This window comes from Camelina sativa, chromosome 8, assembly GCF_000633955.1.
Source record: "Camelina sativa cultivar DH55 chromosome 8, Cs, whole genome shotgun sequence".
Lineage (NCBI taxonomy): Eukaryota > Viridiplantae > Streptophyta > Magnoliopsida > Brassicales > Brassicaceae > Camelina > Camelina sativa.
Genome location: NC_025692.1, coordinates 25,301,987 through 25,319,015, shown reverse-complemented (window position 1 = coordinate 25,319,015; position 17,029 = coordinate 25,301,987). Strand labels below are relative to the sequence as shown.

At 35.4% G+C, this 17,029-nt stretch overlaps 5 protein-coding genes across 6 annotated transcripts in view; 3 read left to right on the top strand and 2 right to left on the bottom strand.

Moving 5' to 3' along the window:
* The window catches only part of LOC104708553 (N-(5'-phosphoribosyl)anthranilate isomerase 1, chloroplastic-like), a 3,708-nt gene extending 2,857 nt beyond the window's left edge, over positions 1 to 851 (bottom strand). The window contains exons 1-3 of the mRNA XM_010425150.1: positions 687 to 851; positions 328 to 390; positions 117 to 224 (exon numbers count right to left, since the gene is read on the bottom strand). Coding sequence (XP_010423452.1) covers positions 117 to 224; positions 328 to 390; positions 687 to 696 — 181 coding nt within the window. The 5' untranslated portion in view covers positions 697 to 851. The remainder of the gene's footprint in view (positions 1 to 116; positions 225 to 327; positions 391 to 686) is intronic.
* Positions 4,791 to 7,663, top strand: LOC104708552 (flavonol synthase/flavanone 3-hydroxylase). The gene is made up of 3 exons (XM_010425149.2): positions 4,791 to 5,682; positions 6,060 to 6,390; positions 7,283 to 7,663. The coding sequence occupies exons 1-3, from the start codon at positions 5,141 to 5,143 to the stop codon at positions 7,535 to 7,537; spliced, it is 1,128 nt and encodes a 375-aa protein (XP_010423451.1). The 5' UTR covers positions 4,791 to 5,140; the 3' UTR covers positions 7,538 to 7,663.
* On the bottom strand, positions 9,147 to 11,124 carry LOC104708551 (PHD finger protein ALFIN-LIKE 1). Of its 2 annotated transcripts, XM_010425148.2 has the most exons (6): positions 10,887 to 11,124; positions 10,747 to 10,779; positions 10,396 to 10,618; positions 9,814 to 9,937; positions 9,442 to 9,699; positions 9,147 to 9,331 (listed from the first exon to the last, which is right to left on the bottom strand). In XM_010425148.2, exons 1-5 carry the CDS (start codon positions 10,978 to 10,980, stop codon positions 9,448 to 9,450), a joined length of 726 nt encoding a protein of 241 aa, XP_010423450.1. In that variant the 5' UTR covers positions 10,981 to 11,124; the 3' UTR covers positions 9,147 to 9,331; positions 9,442 to 9,447. The 2 variants fall into 2 exon arrangements, with proteins under 2 accessions (XP_010423450.1, XP_010423449.1); XM_010425147.2 differs by having other exon boundaries at positions 9,147 to 9,699.
* LOC104708550 (tubulin gamma-2 chain-like) lies at positions 11,246 to 14,058 on the top strand. The gene is made up of 10 exons (XM_010425146.2): positions 11,246 to 11,578; positions 11,682 to 11,994; positions 12,092 to 12,492; positions 12,645 to 12,698; positions 12,774 to 12,878; positions 12,981 to 13,055; positions 13,150 to 13,194; positions 13,344 to 13,472; positions 13,594 to 13,698; positions 13,779 to 14,058. The coding sequence occupies exons 1-10, from the start codon at positions 11,450 to 11,452 to the stop codon at positions 13,845 to 13,847; spliced, it is 1,425 nt and encodes a 474-aa protein (XP_010423448.1). The 5' UTR covers positions 11,246 to 11,449; the 3' UTR covers positions 13,848 to 14,058.
* LOC104708549 (polyamine transporter RMV1) lies at positions 14,354 to 16,208 on the top strand. Its single transcript, XM_010425145.2, has one exon. The coding sequence runs from the start codon at positions 14,589 to 14,591 to the stop codon at positions 16,062 to 16,064; it is 1,476 nt and encodes a 491-aa protein (XP_010423447.1). The 5' UTR covers positions 14,354 to 14,588; the 3' UTR covers positions 16,065 to 16,208.

Here is a 17,029-nt window from a genome sequence, read left to right as displayed (position 1 = left end):
TGAATTCGGCCAAATAATCATCCCGATGAGATCAGCACCAGCCTCAACTGCCATAGCAGCATCTCTGGCTGATGTGATACCGCACATCTTAACCAAAGGTCCATCCTTTCCTCTACCATCATCTCTAGGAGCTACATCCTCTGTCTTGGAAGAAACACTGCAGCTAAATTTCCTATTCTGAGCATACCCCGCTCTCAAAAAAGACACCTTTCGATTGCTTAAACCTGAGCATATCCAGTAGGAAACAAGACATCGAGGGAAAGCTTCAGTAATTTTACAGGGAAACAAGAAAACACACACACACAAGGTCTAGTGAAAAAAAGTAACCGGATTTGTAGGTTCTGGAGAAACTGAGAACTCTAGGATGGACGCGAAGATCTGTTGATGTTCCTGAGGATAATAATAAAGCTTGTCTCATCAACAGTTCTAAGAACAAAGCTTAACTAATTTAACAAAATAACATAAAGCTCTGAATTTACAAAGACAAATATAGAATCGAGAACCCTCTTAGTAAACGAAGATGGCAAGCAAAGAAAACTATAATAGATAATGGATCATCACTGAATCAGGTTGATAGCATAAATTAATATCACTAGTAGAAAACAGAATTAAGCTCTTTGAGTAAATACATCGAACAAGTTATCTGCGTTTTCTATCCAACGAGCTCATTACCAAAACAAGAATACCTGCTGACATCTTAGTTCCACTGTCCCGAAATCTTAGAAAGTATAGGGTTATTCACCCGTCGATGAAATGAGAAGAGGAGGTTCAACGGAGACGGCGGTCGTAGCTGAAGAAGATCAGAGAATGGCGGAAAAAAAAAAAACAAAACGGACTCTACTAAACATTTTTGGTAGGTGTAGCTAATAAACCGAACTATTGATTTCCGGTCTGGTTTTTTTGAGAAACCGAATAAACCAGTTTGCTTCTCGGGGTCACTTAATTATCGGGTCGAACCAATCGTACCATGGATCACTTAATTTTTAGTTTTTGCGTTTAATCAATAATTTCAACTTAGAATAATTGGTCATATAAATAAATATTTAAGTTTGGTATAATAATTTTTAATATTTGTAAGTCTTACTTAGATCACAAAGGTGTATGTATGTATCAAATATCAATCAAACGTTGAAAATTTATGATGTTTTTTTTTTGTTATTAATCATTTAATTATTCGAGTTCCATAATCTTCTATACATTAATTGACACAAGTTGGCTAAAAAGAAGAAGAAACAATACTATGATGTTTGGTTTTATCATATTCAAATTCTCACGAATCTTCTATGTATTAATTGACAGTTGGTTAGAAAAACTACTATCTTGGTGTCTGATTATATACCCGAGTCTCATAATCTTCTAACAACAACGATTATTTATTTTTTTTGGAAAAACCTAATACAGTAACACCAAAATTTATAGTAAATGATAAGTTTTAATAATTTTATCTCAAATGAGGCCAAGAAATGATCAGTTAAGTACGAGTAGATATCCAGAATATACAAGTTATTTGTTAGTTAATCCAATTCTTGGATTAAGTTATGTAAGAAAAATGTTCAATGCTAGCTACTGTTTTATTTAACCAACGAATTTGCAAGTTGGGAAAAATACAAAAATAATATCTCAAAGCAAGCAAAGTGTGAACGCGTTGTTATTCCAACCAAAGGGCCACGTGATGAGATAGAGACTCTATGTCAAGACAACATTTGCCGACATCTCTTGTAACACGGCGGTTCCGTTCATCCATCAAAGTGAGCCCCCTCTCTCTTCAAAAACACGTGCAAAATGTGATTTTATCTCTAACTTGCCAAACTATTCGTTTTTTTCTTAAAAACTTTTTTTTTTTAAATGCAAATTTAACGGAAAACAGCTAAAAAACAGAAAGTCCCTAATTAATTTTCATTCGTTCGTTTTTGTTAGGCGCAAACTTATCTCTTTAACTAGCCTTTTTTAGGCTCATACTCATCTCTTTTAACTTTCTCCTTTTTCAGGCGAAAAAAGCTCTTTTATCTACTTTTTGACCAAAAACAAACAACAACTCTTTCTGTCTTCGATCTCCTTCGTCAGTTTTTATTTTATTTTTATTCGTCAGTTATTTTAATATGTATATATTGCTTTTTAGCTTAGCTTCAGCGGTTTTGTCCTTAATTACACATGATTGGATCATAACAATATATCATGTTATGATAAATCAATCATGCATACAGATTAAGTAGAAAATAATTACTATTATTTTTTAAGTAGCAACTATGTTTTAAATGGGAGACTACCATTTGTACCTGTCTAGAGAATTTTCTAGTAGCAATTAAAAACCAATAATTTTGTCTCTAATGTATTGAAAAACTTGTTCGATGGGACAACATATCTGTGTGCAGAATGTACGGACTGGATTTTATCCACCACAATTCGTAACTGTTAATGATATTATGGGTGCAGCGTATTGGTAGATATATGTAGACAGACACATGTGTAATCATATCAAGTATGATCACTTGCCAAACATGGAGAGGCGTAATTCCAATAACTACTTGTTTAGTGGATGCCCTTTTAATGCGCTTCAACTATTTTCATCACTTAGAAAACGTACTTTGAGGCAATTAGAACATTCGGTCGCACCAAGGTGTGTGCGAGTGTACTCAGACTTCATAATTGGTTTTTAATATCTAAATAAAACGAACTGATCAAAACGATATCTTTTTATAAAACTATAATCACTCCAGCCGATATAATCTTGATTGTCAAACAAACACTGCCGTGTGCTAGACATACTTCATTAACAAAAAATGGCTCAATTGCCTATTTAAGTGTACGTTTAGATGTATAGTATAGGATAATGTATATATATATATATGGAGAAAGTTTAAATATATGACCAATAAATTGTATAAGGAGTTCCAGATTTCTCATGAGAAAACTTTCATAAGTTAATCGTGTTTAACTGTAATTAAAATGGCTAAATAGAAGCGTTATTTACACTTGCCGTACAAATCAGTAGAGGAAAAACACACGCACACACACAATACAAGAGGTCCATAAATAGTAAAATATTTTTCTTTTTTTTGGTTGCTGAACTAGTTGATCAGTTGTCCCCCAAAAGAAAGGCCCCACATGTCGAATGCAGAGGCTAAACGAGCTTGGAGGTTAGACTGTTACATTGGAATTACAGTAGAGTGCAGAGAGAGAGAGAGAGAGAGAGAGAGAGAGAGAGAGATGTCTTCTCACCTTCACTATCAAAATTATGTGATCTATAAGACTATAACGCATATCATCATCATCCACAGTAATACAGTATCATGATCAACAGAACATAACTTAAATATGATGATGCTATGCGTTATCAAGTTTTAAATTGAATATCTTTTAGCCAAAAAAAAAAAGAACTTAAACTTCATGATAAAAATGTATGAACATAATAATTACAAACTCTTCTAGACAAATATAGTTTGATATAAATACGAACAATTATTCTTGTTACAACTTAAATATATATATATAGTAGTTATCTAAATGAATAACATTGATACTGAGTTTGATGTAGATTTAACATCCACAGTCGAGTATATAGCTGTTTATAGTCAACTATATAATGAAAGCATTGCAGCCAGACAAAACATGTTAGAAATAACACAATCGGGAAGACTTTGATGATTTTTAAAAAAAACTTGGAAAAGCAATAATAATATGAAACATTTTAAATTATTTTTTTATTCGCAAGAATTTTTTTAACAAAAAAAAGGTTTCTAGGCAGGATTAAACACCATTGTCCATTATTGTCAATTTGGTAATGTCGATAAGATTCTCCTAAATCTGTCTTATGGGTAAAATAATTCTAGAAAAGTTTATATTCAACGTTTTCTATTTAGAAAGCATTACGTCATTGACGACGCCATGTTACGTTTTGATTAATTAGCCCACGTGCTACTCTATCAATATTTATTTTAAAGTCTTTTTTTTTTTTTGGTTTGGCTATCGTTTCTTTATTATATAAAGAATACTGAAGCAAAACAAACAAAAACATTGTTTACTTTTCTTAGCTATGCGTCTCGATTCATTTATCCAAAGGCGTTGACTAATTTTGTGATGGTAAATTAAAAAAAAAGCTTAATAAGCTATATATGGGCATGTCGACCGAAGCCGTTACTGGTTGAACTGATCGTATCCTCTTGTTAATTGGATTTTGTTTACTTTTCTTACACAGGATTCATGTGTGTTTGTATTTTATCCGATTTCTAGAAACTTTCATCAAAGCTGCAATTAGCTTTTAGAGAGTTTTATTACTTGATGCTATTCTACATTCAATTTAAACATGTCCTTATTACGAATTAATTAAATTTAGACAACGGTCTAATTACTATCTTAACAGCTGGGTTGATTGGAAATTGATTAAAAGGTTGTAACTTTATGTACAAGTTTTTAAAGTCAAGAATTGAATTCGAGCTTTAATTTTTTTAGATGGGTTGAATAGATTATATATCAAACAAAAAAAAAATACACTGAAGTATTTGAAAAGTTTCATAGAACTCACATAATCTTGAGTAATATTCTTACAAGTCTTGCCTATCAGGCTATTTCTATAGCGTCACCAAATAGAATGTCAGTTTCTCCATCTCTTTATATACAAAACTTATAATTTTGATTCCTATAAAATAACCATCATCTCTTACACATATAAGTCCCATTGTCCATAAGTCGACACGTGTCATTTATTAAGCAAGATTATTTAGTACTATCTTAAAAGACTAGCTTACTAGCTAGTATATTTTTAGTCTTAATCCTTGTCGACATTTTGTCATTAAAATAGTTAAAAGACTATCACACCAAAGATTGCCTCAAACTCAAAGTAATGCTTAGTTTCACATGTCGATCCATTGTAGTATTATTTTGTCCTTCTATATCCCAAGAGAGAAATATATTTAAGAAAAAAAAAAAGCATAACAATACTTTTTTCACACACGTTTCATTAATAAACAAAGACGTTGCTTTCATCGTCTCTCTAGCCGATTTCTAGATTCTCCTCCACCACCATTTTACCATTCTTTTAAATTCCGTACTTCAATCAAAAAATTTATTATTTCTCACAAGCCTCTTCTTTTCTATCTAAAACGTCTCGCATGAACAAGAAGGATAAATCGAAACAAAGAAGATGAACATGAACAAGAACAAGATGGATGTCAAGGTCGAGACCAAGAAAGGATCGATGGATGAGTGGCCTGAGCCAATCGTCCGAGTCCAGTCCTTAGCCGAGAGCAACCTCTCCTTTCTCCCCGACCGCTACATCAAACCGGCGTCTCTACGCCCCACCACGACCGAAGACGCTCCCGCCGCGACCAACATCCCAATCATAGACCTTGAAGGGCTTTTCTCGGAAGAAGGGTCGTCCGATGACGTCATCATGGCTCGGATATCGGAGGCTTGCCGTGAGTGGGGGTTTTTCCAAGTGGTGAACCACGGGGTCAAACCGGAGCTGATGGACGCGGCTAGAGATAATTGGAGAGAGTTTTTCCATATGCCGGTCAATGCGAAAGAGACATACTCGAACTCACCAAGAACCTACGAAGGGTATGGAAGTAGATTAGGTGTTACGAAAGGAGCAAGTCTTGATTGGAGTGATTATTACTTTCTTCATCTTCTTCCTCATCATTTGAAAGACTTCAACAAGTGGCCTTCTTTTCCTCCCACCATAAGGTTCCTCCTCCTCTCTTCTTTAATCATTTTTTCTTTCTCTTTTTTTTTTTTTTTTTAAATGAGTTTTAGTGATGAGTACTTTATTTTTTTGAGGGAGTGGGAGTAGAAAGATCCATTTATATTACTAGATACAAGTACTGTATATAGTTTTTTTAATCTTTAAACTGTACGGACAAGTGGTACAATATAGGAAAACTTATCCTTTTTAATAGTTTTGATATTTTAAGTTCTTGGTGAGTGTGAGAATACTGTTTTTTTCCAGAAAGCAAGTGTTGCTCTCTTTGATTTTTTAACGTTAGGATATAGTAAAATACAATCTTGGGGAAATAATTTAATTTTTATTTCTTTTATTTTACGCAAAAAAAAAAAATATATAGAGAAGTGATCGATGAGTACGGGAAAGAACTTGTGAATCTAAGCGGGAGAATCATGAGGGTGTTATCGACAAACTTGGGACTAAAAGATGATAAGTTCCAAGATGCATTTGGAGGTGAAAACATTGGGGCATGTTTGAGGGTTAATTATTACCCAAAGTGCCCTCGACCGGAGCTGGCTCTTGGTCTCTCCCCTCACTCCGATCCTGGCGGTATGACCATTCTCTTACCGGACGATCATGTCTTCGGTCTTCAGGTTCGTAAAAATGACACGTGGATCACCGTCAAGCCTCATCCTCATGCTTTCATCGTCAATATTGGTGATCAAATTCAGGTAAATTATTTAATTAGTTGCCGTTTTTGGTTATTGTTTTCCATGTTGCAAATAATCTATAAACAAATTATTTAACATTAAAACCAAAAAAAAAACAAATTAAAGTAAGTATGTGTCACGAATATTTACTAGATACATCTCATAAAATTTATAAATACTTAATCGTTATCTTGTGTCAGAAAAAAATTGTCTATAAAGAAAAGGACAAATGCGAAAGTTGTTATTTGACAACGAATGAATAAGATGTAAGCTAAAAGTCGCACGTTTTACACATGTTTTTAAACGCAAGTATGATAAACAGCTACCACTTGGTGGTGCCAATTTCTATCACCTTTTTGATTTTTCAACAATTTTTAAAAAATGTAATTATTAACTCATTATTCCGACAACTGAAATTACGTCCTTTTAGATCTTTTCTGTCAACCGGTTTTTATGGACAATTTATTTATATATATATATATATATATATCGGCAATATTATAACTTCATAAGAAAGTAATTAGGATTTTTTTTTTCTTTTTTTTGAGACAATCGTAAGTGGCGGTCTCTATATTTATTACGAAACAAATAGTACAGCAAATCCTTCATTACGCACATGTTTGTGTTTGGCTGTTTGCCCATGTTGCAAGATAAGAAATATTTATTTATACGTACATAACACGATTTTTAAAACAAAACACCACATGTGTATATTTGCACAGAAATTTTGTGAAAACAACATAATTTTAGAACGTCTTCTTTGTACAAAATCGTATATATATATATATATATATATATATATAATTAATGTTAATTTTCTAACTTCTTAGAAACTTGATATTGTGTTGTCTAAATTTTTCCTTAGAATCAAACAATTTACATGTTGATATATGCTGATATGATAAAAACGCAGATACTAAGCAACGCAACATACAAGAGTGTGGAGCATAGAGTGATCGTGAACTCGAACAAAGAGAGAGTTTCACTTGCTTTCTTCTACAACCCTAAAAGCGATATTCCGATCCAACCGTTACAAGAACTTGTATCCGCTCATAATCCTCCTTTATATCCTCCTATGACCTTTGATCAATATAGACTCTTTATCAGAACTCAAGGTCCACAAGGCAAATCCCATGTTGAATCTCATATTTCTCCTCGGCCTCGTTGATTGTTTTATTTTTTCTTTCTCCCCCATAAAGAAAACAATTAATGTTTTGTAATTTCAGGATATTACATCTGACTTATTGTATATGTGTATCATCATTTATATTTTGAATTTTCAAAGGATCGATGATTTTATCTTCAAGCGAATAACTAATTTACTGGATTACGTTCAGAGATTCTTTTTATACAATAGTATTTTCTTATATATATATTGTTTATGTTTCAAATGATAGTTAGTATCTATTACTATTGGTTTGTTTAGTACGCAATTTTTTTTTGTCACATAGTATATATTGTATTAAATCTCAGAATTTAACGTCTATCAATATCATTTGCACACATTTCATTTCATAATTAATGCGTACGTCGTCATGTTTGAAAAAAACGTGGTAAAGTTGATAGTGATCATGGTACAGCTAGTTTATATAACTATCATAGAAATGTATTATTGTTGAACTCTAAACGTCACAGATAATATCATTGAACGGTGCTTAATTAACTAATTCAACTACAAAGATTGTCACAAAATGTATAATTGTTGAACTTCAAACGTCACATGATATTATATACTATGCAATATGGAATATCACTGAAAGGTATTTAAATTTTAGTAAAGTCTTGTGATTATTTTGACCTAACAGATTGTTGGAATTGATATATGTTTACCAAATCCCGAACTCGATTCGGGAAAAAATGATTAGAAGCAAATAAATCTGACAAAACACACACACACACAAATATTATATGAATCTGTCGGTAATACAAAAAAAAGAATTGCTCCACAACGGATGTAATAGATTTTTAAAAGAGCTAAACTCTAAAACATCGACTAATATGATATGAGTATGCTAATACGCAAATATTGGCTAGCCTCCTAATTACCCCATGTGGATGATATTTCTAACACCATATCCACACCTCTATCTATTATATTGTGAGCCTCTCATTCCCATATTGGTTTTCTTTGGATCAATCATTACATACAAATATGTCAAACGTTTGCACTACACATACTATATAGTCTATATATTACATACATTTATATATAAGAATAAGATTATAAACAGTATTAAATTACAATAACTACTAGCATGTGCGCTTTCGAGTGGTGGTTTGGCCCAGAATGTCTATCAGTTGGGTCAATTGTGATTACATATAAAATATAGGTGGATACGAAATATATATTTTAGAAAATGCAACTTGCATTTTCATTCACACTATCGACGGTGGCTTCAATTCAATGTATTGAATAATTCAAATTTATACAGAAAAACTTTAACCTACGTTCAGTTTGATTTTATAATAGTGATCCCTTCTATTATATAGTTTGATTTTTTATTTATTTTATCTAAAATTTAGCTAAAATTCAGATTAATTTTGTACGTAATAAAAGAAAATAACTAAAAATGGCAGTAGAGACTAGAGAGACTTACGTGGACAGAGATTTAGTGATGGAATAGTCAACAAATGGCTCAATCACTCTCCTGGATCGAGTTTTTGTAAAGGTTACTAAACTTAATTATAATTTCTAGAATTTTTACATAATATTATTCTCTGTCAAAGAGTGTGTAAATTTGAGAAATTTTAAAATTACCCATGAGATAATGATGATCAATCATACATATAAGATTGTCTTTCATATAGCTTAAAAGAGATTACACACATAAACGATGAAAACAGAGTCACACTACATATACAAAACACATGGCATCAAAAGATGAGGAAGCTTTCTAACCAGCTAATGTCTCTTTGACTACCTCCCTCTTTCACTACTAATTTTATAACGCCCTTTGAGAATCTAACACCAAATAATAGTTTCGTATTCATAAATTAACAGAAGGATGTTTTGCAGTAATTTAAAACTAGAAATAAAAGAAAGGATGACATATGAATGAAAAGATGACTCACACTCTCTCACTGTCTTCCTTTCTTAGTGCAGCAAGATGGGCATTTGTATTGCTTGATGTTATCTGCTTTGGCTGGTGTTATCTTCACACACTTCCCATGGTACCAACGTTCACACACATCACAGCATATCCAGAATTCGTCGTTTGTGTAGTTTCCTCCACAACTTCCACAGAGTGTGTCTCCATGCTCGTCGTCTTCATCTTCATAGCTCTCTTCCATCAATTTCGGTGTGCTCTTTGTCTGCCCTTCAATCGATCTCTGCAACAATTCAAATAACACCGAAACTCAATAATTTTGTTCAAATGGAAGAAGATTGACAAACCCTTATCTGTATTTGAGTGGTAAAGAGTGATAGAGAGTTCATATTGATACCTTAACGCCGTTTCTGGATTTGCTTCCGAGATCCATGCTTGGTTTATTATCTTTGGTGGGCTTCCTACCAGTCACTACTTCAAAGAGAGTTGGGAGATCGTTGATCAAACTAAATAGACGTTTCCTGCCCATCATTGAAAATAGAACATACAACATAAGCTCATAGACCCATTATTGTTTACAACTGTTGATTTACATTGAAAGGGATGCTACACCACAGGCTCCTACAGAACCATAAAGCAAACAATGCTTTTAGGATAAGTAATAAGATAGTGGATACAAAGATGTCAGCTCAGAGAAAGGGACCAAACTTAACCATAGAATGTATCCAAATGAAGCACAAGTTCACGAGACAGAAGGATTTTTGAAAAATGGTATGTAAACTTAACCTAAGAAGGAAAGAAGCTTATTGAAAAGTAGAGCAAGAGTGAAAGAAAGAATCAGGAAACAACATATAGTGATGACACAAGCTCATGAGACTGTCCAATTGTTATCATCATTAACACCACATTCTAAGTAGCACAGTAGAACTATCTGCCACATTCTATGAAACAAGCAAGAAACAAAGAACGCAAAAGGTACCTCTCATTGCGATTAAGGCGAGCGCCGAAGTAAGAAGAAACAGAGAGTAACCAACAATCACTGTGGACAGCAACTAAAGAGAGCCAATCTTTACGCTGCATACCATCTCTTGCGAAATTGATACCAAGAGCTGGCTCAGGTAGCTCCGGAGGCACTTCCTCAGCTGGAAGATTCACTTCCCATGTCCCATTCGCGTGTCCGTACAAACACAGATTCTCCATCTCTATAAGACCCCAAACAAAACCAAAAAAATTCTCAAAAAAGGGCATCTTTTTCTTCTTCTTCTCTGAAGCTTATCAATGGTCAAAACAAACACAGATCCGAAAATAACGGTGAAAAGAGCTCACTTACCCGGATCGCATAAAGAGTAGAACTTGTCAACATCTAGTAAAAAAAAACACAGCCACGAACAACAACAAAACGTAGTTTAGAAAAGCCAACAACTTTAGTAAGAAATATAGAGAAAAAAGAGGTTTTTGCGACGACTCTACCTCCGGAGAGAGCTCGGAGAATACCGGAGCGACGACCGCTAAAATCCTTAAAGATCTCTTCGACGGTTCGAGGGTTAGAAGACTCGGCAGCCATAGATAGATGTCGAGCAAGAAACAAAATGTACAAGTGGGAAAGACCGTAAGGTAGATCAGTGGTGTTAGAGATGGATTGAGGTCTGCATCAATGGTTTCCTAAATCCGATGCGCACGGACACAGAGAGAGAGGGAGAGAGAAGAATAAAAGAGTTGTAGTAGTAGTATACTTTTGTGTTTGGTCTCTATTTTAAATGGGCCTGGCCCAATTTCATTCAAATTGGCCCAGTTTAGTTTTTTTTTTCTTAGTGTGTTTTGTGTTTGAATTCAACTAAAAAATTCCCAAACTTGAAACAAAGGGCGATTCTGATTTCTGGGTTTGTCATTGATGAATAAAGCTGAGTGTGGCCTAATCTATGCCCGTGCCGTGAGTGAGAGAGAGTGTGCTAATTGAATCGTTTTTGATTTTCACCATCATCTTCTTTACCAGTCTCGAAACCCTAGTAGGGTTTTAGAGAAGAGAGTGAAAGATGCCGAGGGAGATTATTACGCTTCAGGTGGGACAATGTGGGAACCAGATCGGTATGGAGTTTTGGAAACAGCTTTGCCTTGAGCACGGCATCAGTAAAGATGGTATCCTCGAGGACTTCGCTACTCAGGTCTTCCTTTATCTAATAATCGATTTGATTTTTTGACTTTCGTTTGTTGTGGGGTTTGTTGTATCAAATAATGAAATTGTGTTAATTTGAAATTGGTGTGTAGGGAGGTGATAGAAAAGATGTGTTTTTTTACCAAGCGGATGACCAACACTATATCCCACGAGCTCTACTTATTGATTTGGAGCCTAGAGTTATCAATGGTATTCAGAATGGTGATTACCGTAACCTTTATAATCATGAGAATATCTTCCTTTCTGACCATGGTGGTGGTGCTGGTAACAACTGGGCCAGTGGTTATCACCAAGGGAAAGGTGTTGAAGAAGAGATCATGGACATGATTGATCGTGAAGCTGATGGTAGTGACAGTCTTGAGGGTTTTGTTCTTTGCCATTCTATTGCTGGAGGCACTGGCTCAGGTTTGTTCTTTTTCTGCCACTCTCTTAATTTAGCTTTATATTGTTTTCTACTGTGAAATACATTTTCATGTTGTAACACTGAATGACTTACATGAAGGTATGGGATCTTACTTATTGGAGACTTTGAATGATCGTTATAGCAAGAAGTTGGTTCAGACATACAGTGTATTTCCAAATCAGATGGAAACGAGTGACGTTGTTGTCCAGCCCTACAACTCACTGTTGACCCTGAAGCGGCTTACCTTAAATGCTGATTGTGTTGTTGTCCTCGACAATACTGCACTTAATAGAATTGCTGTGGAGCGTCTACATTTGACGAATCCTACCTTTGCTCAAACTAATTCTTTGGTGTCAACTGTGATGTCTGCTAGCACTACAACGCTGCGTTATCCAGGATACATGAATAATGACTTGGTTGGCTTGCTTGCATCTTTGATCCCAACACCAAGGTGTCACTTCCTTATGGCAGGATATACACCATTGACTGTTGAGCGCCAGGTTAGATACCTCAATGTGTTTAATAACTAATACTATCATATCACAATATGTTTTTATGGGAAGCTGCTGATGTATCTTGGACATGACTTTTGAATGTTATGCTTGGCATTTTTATTGATTTCTTACTCTCTTAAGTAAATTGTTCTTGGTAGGCCAATGTCATTCGTAAAACCACTGTGCTGGATGTTATGAGGAGACTTCTACAGGTGAGCTGAATAACTCCCTCCAATCTTTTTTCGAAACTTGAATCAGACGTTCTTCTAAAATAATTGTATTTGCAGACAAAAAATACAATGGTTTCGTCTTATGCTAGAAACAAAGAAGCTAGTCAGGCAAAGTACATATCAATATTGAATATAATTCAAGGAGAAGTCGATCCCACTCAGGTAATTTTATATAGCAGTTTTTTGTTCGACATATTGAGGATGAACTAGTTAATTCTTTCTTGTTGATGTGATCTGCTCTGTTGTCTCCTTACTTGCTATTAGGTACATGAGAGTTTGCAGAGGATAAGAGAAAGAAAGCTTGTTAATTTCATTGACTGGGGACCTGCAAGCATACAGGTTCTAACCGAATTGTGCCTGCAAATTTAGTTATTGCTTTTGGCTTTACCATGGACTTTCATCACAATGTTTTTCCATATTTTGCTCTCAACAGGTTGCTCTTTCCAAGAAGTCCCCATATGTTCAAACTGCCCATAGGGTAATCTTATATCACTCTATATATATTATATATGTCACTGTCATGCTGAGAGTTGGTATCCCTTACAACTAATGTATTGTGCTGGTGGATCCTGCTTTAGAAGACTACAGCGAAGACTCTTAACTTTGGTGGGTTATTTGATATATCAGGTCAGTGGTCTTATGTTAGCAAGCCACACTAGTATCAGGCACCTTTTCAGCAGATGTTTGAGTCAATATGACAAGTTGAGGAAGAAGCAAGCTTTTCTTGACAATTACCGAAAGTTTCCCATGTTTGCTGTAAGTTGACTGCTCAAATACATTTTGCCTTTGTCCGGCTGATGTTTAATGCAACCCATCCTCCATGAGGTTTGACAGTTAAAGGTTGAAATCATGAGAATCGACATGTTGATATGGACAGGACAATGATCTTTCAGAGTTTGATGAATCAAGGGACATAATTGCGAGTTTGGTAGATGAGTATAAGGCCTGCGAGTCTCCAGATTACATCAAATGGGGAATGGAGGTATATAAGTTAAGCTTTCCGAATCTGTAGTCACACTTACAATGAAGCAACTTTTAATGAAAACACTATGTCTCTCTCAGGACCCCGGACAGCTTATGACTGGTGAAGGCAATGGTTCAGGAGTTGTGGATCCTAAGTTAGCATTCTGAACAAAAAAAATAAAAACCCAGAGTAAGTCAAAATGATGTTTCACTTATAACTGAGGTTCTTTCAGGTCATCATAGGTTTGCTTTGCAATAGGTTTTGGTAGGAGCAGTAGTAATGAATGATACAGAATTATTGGCAATGTAAAACCTTGAATAGTATTATGATGTGGATGAGTTGCAATCTATGAGATGATGTTTCTTGGGTGTTTTCTAAGATGAAGAGCACATAAAAGTTGCATCTCCTCAGGAGCAGGAATCTTGGAATCCTATGCAAATTGAAATTACAACTAATGTTAAATTTCGTAGATCCCCCTTCTCAAGTCATTATAACACTGTTTATTCTCGACGCATGAATAAAACAAAAATTTCTACAGTGTTTATTTATTTATAAGAATGTAATTATTGACGAATTTATCTAATAGTGTTTTTTATTTTATTTTTAATAAGAAAAAAAAGTTTTTATCGTTATCCTACATAAGTAAGGAGCAATGTCGTTGTCAAATAAGAAGAAGCCTAGTTTTATTTTTCTTTCTGTATTTGAAGATATAAATAAACTTGGAGGATTCAACTTGCGTTTCTGGATATTGTTTTCATAAAGTGGAAACCTTTAACCTTCGATTTCGTTCGAGCAGCTCAAAGTTTCCAACTTTTTTTTCTTCCATGTTTCTTGTTTCTTCGAGCTCTGTTGTTCTGTCTACATCCAAGCAACTTCCCTAGCAGTTCCTTTTGAGTTTCTAATTCTCGATGACTGAGCTTAGCTCATTGACTATTGACTCCACCACACAAAAGCCAAGAATCTCCTCCACCGACAACCCACCTTCTTCTCCTCCTCACATAAGTATAGGTGTCACCACCGCCGTCGAAGCAGGGTCTACGGAGACACCCGTCAACAAGATCAAGAAAATAACGGTATTGCCACTAGTTTTCCTAATATTCTACGAGGTCTCAGGTGGTCCGTTTGGGATTGAAGACAGTGTTAACGCAGCAGGACCTTTGTTAGCTATTGTTGGATTTATTGTGTTCCCTTTTATATGGAGTATCCCTGAAGCACTCATCACCGCTGAGATGGGAACAATGTTCCCTGAGAACGGTGGTTACGTTGTGTGGGTATCTTCAGCATTGGGACCTTACTGGGGGTTTCAACAAGGTTGGGTTAAATGGCTAAGTGGCGTTATAGACAACGCTCTGTATCCCATTCTCTTCCTTGATTATCTTCAATCTGGAGTCCCGGTTCTTGGTAGTGGAATCCCTCGAGTCGCTGCGATTTTGGTATTGACTGTAGCCTTGACTTACGTGAACTACAGGGGTTTAAGCATTGTCGGTGTAGCAGCTGTTCTTCTCGGTGTTTTCTCGATCCTTCCCTTTGTGGTCATGTCTTTCATGTCTATTCCAAAGCTCAAACCTTCGAGATGGCTTGTGGTTAGCAAGAAGACGAAAGGTGTTAAATGGAGCTTGTATCTCAACACTCTCTTCTGGAACCTCAACTATTGGGATTCGATTAGTACGCTTTCGGGAGAAGTTGAAAACCCGAGTAAAACGTTACCGAGGGCTCTGTTCTATGCTCTGCTTCTTGTGGTACTCTCTTACATCTTCCCGGTTTTGACCGGGACAGGAGCTATACCTCTTGATCAGAACCTATGGACTGACGGGTATTTCGCTAATATAGGTAAAGTTATAGGAGGAGCTTGGTTGGGATGGTGGATTCAAGCTGCAGCTGCGACATCAAACATGGGAATGTTTCTTGCTGAAATGAGCAGTGATTCTTTTCAACTTCTTGGAATGGCTGAGCGCGGGATGCTTCCACAGGTCTTTGCCAAGAGATCTCGCTACGGAACTCCATGGGTCGGGATACTGTTCTCAGCCTCTGGTGTGATTCTCTTGTCATGGTTAAGCTTTCAAGAGATTGTGGCTGCAGAGAATTTTTTATACTGTTTTGGAATGATTTTGGAGTTTATTGCATTTGTGAGGCTAAGGATGAAATACCCGGCTGCATCACGGCCGTTTAAGATACCTGTAGGGGTGTTGGGATCGATCCTCATGTGCATTCCTCCAACAGTATTGATCGGTGTCATCATGGCGTTTACTAACCTGAAAGTTGCAGCCGTGAGCCTTGCGGCTATTGTGATTGGGCTTGTGTTACAACCTTGTCTTAAGCAAGTGGAGAAGAAGGGATGGCTCAAGTTCTCAACCAGCTCTCACCTACCAAACCTGATGGAGTAAGGACCGAAGCTGACGATGCTAATGTTCTATTTTCTTAGATATATAATCTTCGCTAAACACTAATGATAACATCATGAGCTTTTTAAAAGTATTTTCATAATTATTATTCTAATTCACCCAAATGATATAAACAATAAAACTAATTTTGGAATGCCTCTATCATATTTTTTTTCTTTTTTAAATGTGATGTTGTTGAGGATAAAATAGTAGTAAACTCCCAAAAAAATATTTGGGCAAATACAATATTAGAAAGACAATGGGAAACGCAAATCAGTCGAGACGAAAAACTCCAACTCGGCGGCAACTCCTATCATGCGCTCTAACTTATGTATAGCTTTCTTTTGATTCCTTGTCCATCAAAACTCATGACTTTTTTAATCGAGATACAATCATATCAATTTTAATAAGACCGAAATCGGACCAACTACAAATTTTAGATAGAGGTGCTTGGTTGTGTAAGATCTACAACCAAACAAATATATGGACCAAGATATAGATTGAAAAATCAACAAGAATCCAAACCGAATGTAATTATAGAACCAAATTTCTGACCTATGATTCACAAATATTTCCTCGGATAGAAGATGTATTGTATGCTTAATACATGTAAGATAAGCAACCATTAATTAGTTGAGATGATCGAAGATATGTAACTATCCATTTAAGTTAAATTATTCATAAGTCGGGCCGACGGTCTATTTCCCCATGAAAACTATTGTATCGAGTCAGATAGAGCCCAAACTTTGACCTCTATCTATATATCTCCGAAAAAAAAGTTCGAAGGCTAATTCTCCCCGAATCAAAAATTCAAAACATGTATCTCCCCGAATTAATAGTTCGAGATTTATTAACCCACAAACCCGGGTTACGTTGGTTTCTTGTTTGTTATACCGACAATTATAGAACATAAACCAAAGAAAACCAGATTTTGACCCAATTCTAACTTAAACCCAATTAAAACCTAA